Below are 11,934 nucleotides of genomic sequence, written 5' to 3' on the forward strand. Positions count from 1 at the left end.
TGATTACTTGTGTCGTGAGCAAAAATTTGTTCTGTTGTTCGTGCAAAATGGCTTGTCATTCCTAATTTGTCTGATTGTTATTGCCCATGGCACTTAGGCCATCTACAACAGAGGCACCCTCAACGACGTTCGCTGCGACTTGCTGGACGTCGTGCTCTTCAGTGCCCACCATGCAGGACGTTGTCTCGGGATTGTGCAACGGCACCCATGACAACATGCGTGGCAGGGCATGACCGCATATGTGTCCAATTCTTGATTCCTTCAGCTATTTCTGTTTCCTTCATGGGTGTCTCGCGCGTGCACGATGGCATCATCTAATTCCTTCTCGCAGGGAGTTGTCAGCACTAATGTTGAGTTTTTGTCAAGTCATTTCTTTCATATGCAGTGGTTTGAGAGAAGGAAGCACGAGATTGACCTTTTGGTCTTTGCGATATACAGTTTTAGAATAGTCTCAGTGTTGATGTTTTACAAAATGAGAGAACTATGTAGAAATTCCCACTGATGCTTAATTGGTTACTTGTTTATCTCATTTTTCATTGTATTCTGATCGAGAAGATACTATTGGGCCTATGAGAAGAACATCAACTCTTTAATTTCTGCTATAAGAATAATGGCAACAGCTTTATATGCAACATGCGCATCCTAGAGGGCCCGGAAATTTTAAATAGTCAAGCATGGTTCCTTCGGTGCAATATGTAGAAACTGGAATTGTACATGGTAAGCACATGACTTGGATATTCACGTGTAGTTGTATGGCGAGATGAATGCTATTGTCTGATGGGGAAAAGGCATATTACATTGAGGTGGAAGTTATATTTGACCAGTTGATCAAGTTATGTCCACAACCTCATGTGTTATATACACACATTCATAAGATTTCACTTTGAGGACCAATGGCTTGGACCAGGAAAAAACTGACATTACCCGGTTGTCATGGTGAATAGTCTACATTCTATATTCATATGTATTGTAGGCATGCGATTTCCATGATAGTTATATAAATGTATGTGCATGACTATTACAACCTTCGAAACAACTGGTACTCCCTCCTTTCACCTATATAGGGCCTAATGCCTTTTTCCAGACTGCCTTGGACTATTAACAAGATAAATAGTACATGAGATGTATAATGTGAAAATAATATCATTGGAAGCTCCTTTCATATACGAATTTGATGGTGTGCTTTGTGTAAGTTGCATGTCATCTATTATTAGTCTAACATTTGGTCAAAGTTAACCTCGAAAAACACATTAGGCCCTATATAGATGGAAGGAGGGAGTACACATGTTGACGTATTAAATGTGAAGGTCAAGAGCATCCCTCACTTTGTGCGGGATTTTGTCAAGAGGGTCGTTTGACTCATGGTAATAAATATGTTCATTTGGATTTTGGGTACAAGTCACTGGATATTTTTATATTAGGCCATTGTATTAGTTTTATTATTTTAATACTCTGAATTGCTTGTAAGAGAAAATCCATGATGTATTAGTCCAATATTTATTATTATTTTGAACAAAACATGTTTTATTTATTCGTGTGTGAAAATAGAGAAAACTATGAAAATTATGCAAAATTCCCATGTTCTTAAAATTAGCCGAGGTTAGGCTAGGATGCATGTGAGTGTCCGAAGTCCGAGTCTGCGGGCGAATGCAACTCAAATCTCTTTTGCTTCAATGTTAGATGGTTGATTGATATGTGATCTCTTTGCTCATTTACATCCCTATGCCTATGATAGACCATTAAAAACCCTTATTACAACATGTCCGCAAGGCTGACTTTGTGTCTAAATCTTTAGACCTTGTCACTTTGACTCCGTATTTGCATGTGATGCTTATTATTTTGTTCCATCAAAGACAGAGTTTGTATTATTATTTTTTGTAGTAAAAATACTAAGGAGATGATAAGTAATCATACAATTAGTTTTCCATGTTACTCCAAGTTGATAAGAGAAGTACATGTCATTCCTGATTATTTTGTTGATTATTTTTGTTAGGGTATGGTGTGGTAATAATTGTTCTAGGCTGTTGCTATTCATATAAGAGGATACGATTGGTTTTGTCTTGTATTATCTTTCAAATTCAGTAAAATTTCATAGTGAAAAAAATACAATTTTGAATTTGGAGCAATCTTGAGGGAGACAGAAACAGAAAAATGTGTGATCATGTAGTGATAATGTAGATTTGAAAAACTTGTGGAAAACTTTTTTAAGGAAGACGTGCATTGCACGTGCATACTAACTAGTTTGGTAAAGTGTCATTTGGGATAAAAATTGAGCTTTATTAGTAGTTGCCTTATTAAAACCTCTCATTCATGTGAAGGGAAAAAGAGTACACCTCGCTCTACTCTAAATTACACAAGGATAATTAACATACAACTGGAAAAAATTACAAAAGCATAAAAAATTACAAAGACTACAACTATTCTTCCGGCTTTTCCTCGTACATGGAAATAATTTTGAATGCTGCTAGCAGTTCTGTGTTATCGACAGTTTGTTTGGATCTTCATCTCGCTAGTTCCCCATCTTTCACGGCCACTAGTGTTCTCACTATACCTGGGGTGAGGTTAGTTCTTCTCTCCTCATTTATTCTTCGAACTAGACTGAAAGCAGACTCCAATGACACCATTGAGATTTGTACTGATATCACATCTCGTGCTAATATGGAAGCATCAAATATGTAAGTGTGTGGTCAGGCCACCACTGGAATACCATCTTCCTAATGTGGAAATATGTCGTTGTTGAGGTACTTTGCTAGCTCTCTGCTCACGCTCGCATAAAACCTGATGCCCGAAGGCCAAATGCGAACTAGTATAACCGAACCCGAAAAACCCGAACATGTCTTTAGGTAGCATCTCCAGAAGCCTGAAATTTATTCAGGAAAATCGGGTATGTACTTCCGGTACCCGAATAACCCGAAATAAAAAAGCCCATTGTTGATCGATACGCCCACCCAGCCAACCCTAATGTCCATGTATGTGAGTTTGTAGATGCCTAGGTCATTGCCATACTGTTGGACAAGGATAGAAGGGTTAAGGATTGGATTCTACCATTGAGTTAGCAACCCAGATAAAAAAAGATCTTAGATACGATCGAAATCCAAGCTTATGTCAAAACATTGAAGTAGCAAGACAACAAAAAAGATTTTATCGATCATGAAAAACACTTAAATGGAAAAACGAACAAGTCTGGTTAAATTACAGTGAAGTTAAAGAAAGAGCCACCCTAATCACAATGGACAAATTCTCCTTTTTAAGCGATTTTTATTAAAAATATTATATTGTATGAGAATACATGCAAGAGGAACACCCTTATCATTTGAGCAAAGTGAAGGCAGAAAATTGAATATGGAGTGAGGATAAAGAGATCCATCTATCGACAAATTCTATTAGTTCGGTAGACCTTTGTCAATGGAAATACAATGGTAAGAAATCACATTAGATAGAAAAAGTAAATAAAATACGGGCTTATGTTGGATTGGCACGATATAAATCCTAATAGGATTAAGAAAGAGGTAAATTATGTCTAAATAATTAGAAAACTGAAAATACTAATAATCTACTCCTATCCTACTTTAAAATATCATAATCTTCTCCTTATTTTTTATTCATTTAGTTCTTCAATTAACTCAAAGTTCTTTCTTTTGATTTAAAGAATTCCGCCTTCCTTAAAATATCCTAAACAACTCTTGTAGGTTGAGCACCCTTTTCACGGAAATAGAGAATAGCTGGAACATTTAAGCATGTTTGATTCTTTATCGGATCATAAAAACCTACTTTTCAAAGATCTCTTCCTTCTCTTCGAGATTGAACATCAATTGCAATGATTCAATAGACAACTTATTGGGATAGATGTAGCTAAACAATGTCCCATAGGAACATATAGGAGGTTTTCTCCTCACACGACTCGAGACAATGTTTGAATTTCTGTCGATAATAATAGAAATTAGACTATGACGTGCATTAGTTTCCTTACAAGAAAGAAATTTTACCTGACAAACTTTTAAGGCAAAATCCTTTAAAAACAAGTCGTTTTAAACTCTTTTCTTTGTCTTATTTCGAAAAATTGACTTTTATTCCTTATTCTGATCCAACTTCCTTGTTGAGACAATTGAAAATTGTATTTACTTGCTCTGGAATCCGCTATCTTTGATTTGTGAAATCCTTGGGTTTAGACATTACTTCGGGAGTTCCTTTTTTTCTTTCAAAAGAGTAGCAAAATACCATTTTTTTATTATTTCCTTCGATAAAGATTTATCTCTTCCATGGAAATCTAGTAAGGGAGATTGATTCTAATATAGTTTTACTGGACTTTCTTTTTTATTTTAACCTTTTGATTTATTTCTATACTAAGGATAGACTGACAAAGTTGGCCTAATTTAGTAGTTTTCACTAACCCTAGATTATTTCCCTTGATAAAAAATGTATGTCCTCTCGAGCTCCATCGTGTACTATGTTACTTAAACCTAGCGCAAATTTGGTTCAGAATGAATAGAACAGGCTATGTCGAGCCAAGAGAATTCTCATTACTATGGAAAATGATGGATAACAAAATCCACAATCGATCATCTCCTTCAAGTCGCACGTTGCTTTCTACCACATCATTTTAAAGGAAGCTTTACCATAATAAACATTCCTCTTTTTTAGTGCAAAGTGGTATAGAGAATTGATCCAATATGGACGAAATCATGAATAGTCATTGGTTTAGTTTTTTTATACTAATTAAAACTTGCTATCTATGGAGCAATATGGATAAAAGAAAGAAAGTATTTATCCGGGAATCCTCCGCCAAGATACAATCTATTTAAACCCATATTATAATTCTATCATATATGAATGAAACATAGTTGGAAAAAGACGACTAAACAAGTTTGCTTAAAACTTATTTCTTCTTAAATTTCCACCCTCAATGGTTGGGCCGTGATGATCAATCTTGAAGTGAGAAGAGAAGGATTGGCTCTTCCTCAATAAATAAACTACCAATCTCCAAAAAAAATTAATTTAATTACTAGAACTAGGATTCTATTAGTAATATATATTTTTCAGCACCAAAAATAATTAACTATATAACTAAATAAACTGTTCCAATGAAAAGGTTGAAAGATTTTGGTAGCTATAGAATTCTCGTACTTCTTCGACTCGAATACCAAAAGGAAGGAAAATATATGGCCAAGTGATTTATAGTAGAGGCAAATCCTGAATGTGCCTCATGCATTCCATTTTTTCATGAAAATAAAGATAGTCAATTTGACTGGACTTAAGACTTTATTATGTTTTCTGAGAAAGAATAAGATATCATTATTCCTGTAATAAACTTTTTTCTCATACGGAATACTATATGATTTCGCCGTTTGTTTCATCAGAAACATTTTGGGATGAAAGGATTCAAACCTCAGAGTAACGGGACCAAAACCCACCACCTTACCACTTGGCCACGTCCCATTTCGGATTTTATGCGAGACACTATTGTGTTTATGGCGACTACTACGAATCATCCTACCGATTTCCTAGCGATATCAGTCGGGTCGCCACCTGTCTGATCCAATTTTCTCGGCCCTTAGATACGTCAAACACTCAACGCAGGCTGACCCTTTTCTCTCCCAATGCTTCCAACCAGCCCCTTGCTCGAAGCACAGCAAGTTGCCGACGAGCATCCATCCCATCAACGGAGAGCCGAGCTCCATAGCAACACCAAAATGCCATGCCTTGCCACCGGCGAGCGCTCTGGCGGAGCTGCAATTGAGTCGAGGCGAGAGCTTCAATGCAACACCAAAAAAGCTTCCCCCGAGAGCCGCCAGCGAAGCTCCATTGCAGGTCCAGCAAAGCTCCAATGCAGCCCGGGCAGAGCTCCAATGCGTCTGTGGCGGAGCTCCAACGAACCTGGCGGCGCTCCATTGCAGCCAGGGCGCGCTTCATTGCAGCGCCAGCGATGACGGCGCATGCTATGATGCAGCACGCTACAACGCAGCGCGCGAACGACGGTGCAAGCTGCTTCACCGGAGCTGCAGTGGAGCATCGGTGCAACGACGTGAGGCGACGATGGTTCGCTGTAGTGGTGTAGAGTGTGGCGTGTAGGAAAGTAGGAGGCAAGCGTTGCAGCAATGCAAGCGGTGGTGGCACCGGTCTACGGCGACGGGCGATGGCGCTGCCATGGCTGCGCAACAAGAAGAAAAGGGAGGAGAAGAATGAGCGGGTGAACACCTTCTGCGGGAAAGAGATAAGCGAGCGGAAGGATAAGGCAGGGAGAGGGATAAGTGTCTCATGGGGGCCACCGGACGCGTGACGTGCGTCGGAGCTGACTAATAAAGAGCGTTGATTTTAAACAATTTCCTATGTTTATTTGTTATTCGTCAATACCATTTCAATTACATAAAAAGGAGGGATATTCTCTTGCTAGTATTCTGCACATGCGGATAATATAGAATATAAAAAATGCATTGATCATTACCTGTAATTCTATTAGGATATTATATGAAAGTCGAATTTATTCCACTCTCATTTAAGAGCGTGAATACAAGGAGGTATTTTGTGTCTGGGAATGTCCGAAGAAAAAATATTTTGAATCTGCCTTTTCCTTCTTTCCCTTAAAAAACAACTCAATAAAAATCCAAATATTGACTCTACAAGAAAGAATGAAATGCTTGTTATGCCTGATATACTTAGTTTAACATGTATATGCTATTTTCAATCATGTCATGGATATTATATGTCTGTTATACCTCTATTCTTTTTTCTATTAGCCATTGTTTGGCAAGCTGTTGTAAGTTTTTGATGAAATCTTTAGTACTCTGTATGTATGCCAAATTGAATGATGTGTTCATTCCAAAATAATAATTAAAAATGGGTAAAAGCCAAGCAGTTTCATATTTTTTATTATGAACCTTCTATTCTAAAATTTAAATTCTTCTACATTGAATGGTAGCTACACCAATAAATTTGGATCAGCCTTTCTACTCCCCTGCACCTAGGTTGAGCACGTACAGGTACCTACACAATACCTAACCACCTAACCCTATTTTTGCTATTGATAAGAGTGCTTATTATAAATGAATTCCTGCAAAAAAATCGAGAATTCATTTTTGCATTTTTAGGTATAAAAAACCATCCTAGTGGATCCATGTGGTAAGGAAAAACTGGTAATCTATTCCTTAAAAAAATTGGAGATTATGTAATGCTTACTCTCAAACTTTTTTGTTTATATGGTAGTGATATTATTTGTTTCACTCTTTATCTTTGGATTCTTATCTAATGACCCACGACGTAATCCTGGATGCGAGGAGTAAAAATTCAAATTTTTTTTCTTATAAATTGGATTTGTTTCATACATTTATCTATGAGAAAATCCGGGGGTCAGAATTCTTTCCAATTCGAAAGTCCCAAATGATCCAAGAGAGCAGAAAGAGAGGGATTGGAATCCTTGGTACAAAACAATTGTACAACGGATTAGCAATCCGCCGCTTTAGTCCACTCAGCCATCTCTCCATGTTTCAAAGCAAAAGATTCCCGTGATATGATATAGGTAATAAATAAGAAATAACGGTTGCAAAACGCCCCCCTATTTTTCTTTCAGAAGTCTATTAAAATTATATTGCCAATTCCATTTTAGTTATATTCTTTGTTCTTATTTCTTGCCTATATGATATCACCAAACTTAAAGCAATTAACATAGCACCAAACTTAAAGAAGTGCCCACAAGTTCTTTAATTTTAACTACACTAGCCACCTGAATTGCACCTCCAGGCAGAGACTTGAGTTGCCTTCTTGTTCACGGTTGGCTTCCATTCTGGCTACCATATGACTGGAAGGCCAAAATGGATGACTACAAAATTGACTCCATTTATACTTCAACTGTCCACAAAACAAATTTTCTTTCTTGTCCAAACTGAAGAATAACCAGGACAAAGTTCAGTGCTCTTAGTGCGCAGTTGCTACTGCCTACTGGCTAGAATGCAACTACAAACCTAGTTGCTATTTGTTTCGTCAATTAACCACCGGTGAATCAAAGTCTACACAATTAATAGTAAGATATAAGGCGGAACCATGGAAATAACACAATCTGATTTGTCTGAAAATTCGAACACTCCCATGGAAAAGGACGAAGAATATGTTCAAGCTAGTGTTACCACAGGGAGGGAAGCACTAGTAGAAAAAGGCCATTAGCTCTGGTTGGTGTTACAAACCGGGACTAAAGACCCTCCATGTGGCCGCTGACAAAATTTTATGATTTTTTTATTTTTATTTTTTTTAATCCAATTTTCAAATTTCTGAATTATTTCATAATTTAATCTCTAATCACCCCTCATCACTGCTCAATTTAACCTCTAATCTCTAATCACCCCTCATCATTCTAAATCATCTAACTTCCCTGCACTTGTTGTTTTCCTGACAATAATAAGATGTCAATCCTATTAACCTCAGGAGTTTAGCTTGAGCATGAAGTCACACGTTTCACTGTTTGAGTTAGAAATATTATTCTAAAAAACAATAATTATTTAGTAACACTAATATTTCGTTAATAAGTAGTTTGACCATTGTTTGACCATTGTTTGACCAAAATTCAAAAATGAAATAATTATTTAGTAACATTAATATTCATGAATAATTATTTAGTAACACTAATACTTCTTGAATAAGTAGTTTGACCTGATTTAACCAAAATTCAAAAAAACTGAAGTTTGAGCATATCTTTTTTTCCTTTAATAATTTGACTAAAAGTTTGCAAACAGGCTGTAGGCGGTGAAAATCGGATGCGGATTTTCGTGCTGAACATTTTGATATATTATACTTTTTTCCGACATCGTATGCAAAAGTTATAGCCATTTTACTTTTTCATAACACTTTTTTGCAAAACATGTACAAATTTAAGTTTTTAATTTTCCTAACTAGTAGATGTAGTAATATAACTACGTCTCGAAGGATTTTGTTTTTTTAAACTGAAATGGCGATGCACCGGGGGGGGGGGTAGAGTTTGAAAAGTGAGCCCTTTAGTCCCGGTTTGAGACACGAACCGGGACTAAAGGGCACCCTTTAGTCCCGGTTCGTGTCTCAAACGGGGACTAAATAAAGGGCATCGCACGCTTTAGTCCCGATTCGTATTTCAAACCGGTTTGAGACACGAACCGGGACTAAAGGGTGCGATGCCCTTTAGTCCCGGTTCGTGTCTCAAACCGGGACTAAACCTTTAGTCCGGGTTCGTGTCTCAAACAGGGACTAAACCTTTAGTCTCGGTTCGTGTCTCAAACCGGGACTAAAGGACCCATTTGAACCGGGACTAATGCCTTTAGCCGCTCGAATCGGGACTAATGCTCACATTAGTCCCGGTTCGTAATGCAACCGAGACTAATGTGTATATTGCGCTATGACCGAAGCCCTATTTTCTACTAGTGAAGAAGGGAAGGAGGTTTGACTAGAGATGGGATATCAAAAACAGGAAAAGTCAAATAACCTACATCGACCACAATATATAGGTCCAATTTGACATCTAAAACAACAGGGGAAAGTCATCATAATCCAAGCTAGCAAGTGCATCACGTATATATGTATGTATTTAAGGATAATCAAATTGCAAAAGAAGATACCATTGCTCATCCTCGTTGAGAAACTTGTTCTAGCGGTACTCTTCGTTGTCCGGGTCATCAAAATCATCATCGATACAGCAGCAGGACTGGCTGCACGGGCGCTCCTCTTGTTAAGTCCGCAAAACAGTTAGGTGGGAGCAAAACCTCCTAGATAGATGGGGGCCGCGATTCGATCCACTTGATGGTGTCCTTGAACACTTGGAACCGCATAGCCTTCTCTTCCTCATCGCGGTATGTCTTGTTGAACTCCTTCATCCAATTCTCGAACCTCACCATCATGTCGTCTTCTTTCAACCAATTCTCCAACCTCGCCTTCATGTCCTGCTCTTCCTTGCAAGCAGCTGCACAAGAAGACAAGTGTGTATATATGCAGTGGCGTAGCTAGGGGGTGGCCAGGGTGGTCCATGGACCACCCTGGAAATCCCCCATAGCTTTTGTGTATAGTGTAGTAAAAAATTCTTTTAAACTAAACATAACTTGTGTAAATATTTTTATTACCGAACCACCCTGGCAAATTGGGCTGGCTACCCCACTGTATATATGCATGACCTGAGGTGGTGGTTCTTGACATGAAACCTCGGAGCAAACGAACGAATACGAGGAATCTACCTGACTCAACATCATCTGGGCCTTTCCTGAAATACTGAACTGCCCAGGTTCCAGCACCAGCAAACGCAACCGCGGTAACACCAGCAGCACCACCGATGGGCAGTTCCTTCTATACAGATCGGGATGAGAAACATGAGTTGCCGATTTGAGTAAAAGTGTAAAACAACGGGGGGAGACTCACCAAGGAGCGTGTAGGAGCCGTCATCCTTGGGATCACCCGCGGCGAGAACCTCCGTGTGAGGAGGAAACCGACGGCCCGCCGGAGGGACATGATTGCCCGCCTTCTGCCTCGCCTCGATACGATTCTAGGGTTTGCTACCGATGGGACGGGCACGGGAGACAGTTTATGTCTCAAAGGACTGGACTTCCGGTCAAAACTGGACAACGGGCCAGCACGGCACGGCGTTATACTGGCCTGGCACGGCGCGGGCGCGTGAGTACACGCCCAGGCATGCCGGCCCGTGGTACGTTGAAGCCCGCCTGGGCAGTTTTTTAGGTCAAAAAAACATCCAACAAGAACCTATGGCCACGGAAGTACTCCATTTTTTTGTTGGAACTACGGAAGTACTCCATTTGATTTCCATGCTGCTATACATTGGGTACTCCTATCTGCCGCATACTACGGCAGAATGGCGGGCTTCGCACATGCAGCCATCCGCCTGGGCCGGGCCACCAACTTGCCGCTTGTTATTTCCTAGAGCTAAACTAACCACGACCTCTTAGCCAATACACCAACATCAGCTGCTTGTCATAAAAGGCGCAAAAACCTATAAGAAAACACAGCAGCGGTTGAGATTTGGAGAACATTGTAAGAATATTTCTTGAAAAGTGCGAACACTTTCGAAATGCTGCAATTATTTTATATTCCAATTTTTTTCGAAAAGTGAACCATTCTTGTAATTCAGATTTTTTTTAAAAAGGAACAATTTTAGGAAATCCTATTTTTTTATAAACTGAAAAGATTTCTTCAAACATGGAAGATTTTCTGAAAAAACAAAAGAATTACAAAAAATGCGAACATTTTTTGAAATTCCATAATATTTTTTGAGATCACGAACAGTTTTTAGTTTTGGACCAAAATTTGGAAACAATAACCGTTAGAACAAAAATTTAAAACATGAACATTTAAAAAAACTGCAAACAAAATTTGAAACGTGGGAACATTTTTGAAATTGTGAATATTTTTCTGAAAAATTGTGAACAGATTTTAAAAAAAGGAACATAATTTGTAACTCTTGAATTAGTTTTTAAACACGAATAATGTTTCTGAAATTTTGAACATATTTTGAAACGATAACATTTTTTGAAATCCCTAAACTTCTTGAAACACAAACATTTTTCAAAATTGTGAAAAAAATGAAAACAAGATATATATATTTTTTTTGAAATTCCTGGACATTTTTTTAACACAAACATTTTTTGAAATTTGTGAAGAAATTTTGAAAACAAGATTTTTAAAAAAAATACGAACAAACATTTGAAAATTTCAAACAAAACAAGCCGGAATAACGAAAAAAAGAGAGGAACGAATAAACAGAAAAAGGAACATAAATAAAATAGAAAACACAATTCAGAAACCTTCTAGAAGGTTCCCATTACCGGAAAAACCCGGCCGGAAACCTCTAGAAGGATCCCAAAACCTGGATCATAGAAACGAATAAACAGGCTGGCCCAAGCCGCTCGATCGCTCGATATTCCCTGTGCAAAACAGTGAGAATTAGACGCGGTGAGCGCCTGCTAGGGAATTCCCTAT

General features: G+C 38.2%; 1 protein-coding gene across 1 annotated transcript; it reads right to left on the reverse strand.

The window, feature by feature from the left end:
- Window positions 1–9,555: 9,555 nt before the first annotated feature.
- Window positions 9,556–10,452, reverse strand: LOC147972288 (uncharacterized). Its single transcript, XM_087524287.1, has 3 exons — window positions 10,314–10,452; window positions 9,880–9,913; window positions 9,556–9,840 (listed from the first exon to the last, which is right to left on the reverse strand). The coding sequence occupies exons 1-3, from the start codon at window positions 10,450–10,452 to the stop codon at window positions 9,720–9,722; spliced, it is 294 nt and encodes a 97-aa protein (XP_087380413.1). The 3' UTR covers window positions 9,556–9,719.
- Between the last annotated feature and the right edge of the window lie 1,482 nt (window positions 10,453–11,934).

The sequence above is a fragment of the Triticum urartu genome, chromosome 5A (genome assembly GCF_056163025.1).
Source record: "Triticum urartu cultivar PI428250 chromosome 5A, HENAU_Tu73, whole genome shotgun sequence".
In the NCBI taxonomy this organism is placed as follows: Eukaryota; Viridiplantae; Streptophyta; class Magnoliopsida; order Poales; family Poaceae; genus Triticum; species Triticum urartu.

What these genes read in the sequence shown, in the direction of transcription:
- LOC147972288 (XM_087524287.1), bottom strand. Translation starts at nt 10,452, where the DNA reads ATGTCCCTCCGGCGGGCCGTCGGTTTCCTCCTCACACGGAGGTTCTCG. An exon ending in TACTCAAATCGGCAACTCAT is followed by an intron (nt 9,914 to 10,313) that starts GTTTCTCATCCC and finishes CTTCTTGTGCAG; the next exon opens with CTGCTTGCAAGGAAGAGCAG. An exon ending in GAGCAGGACATGAAGGCGAG is followed by an intron (nt 9,841 to 9,879) that starts GTTGGAGAATTG and finishes CATGATGGTGAG; the next exon opens with GTTCGAGAATTGGATGAAGG.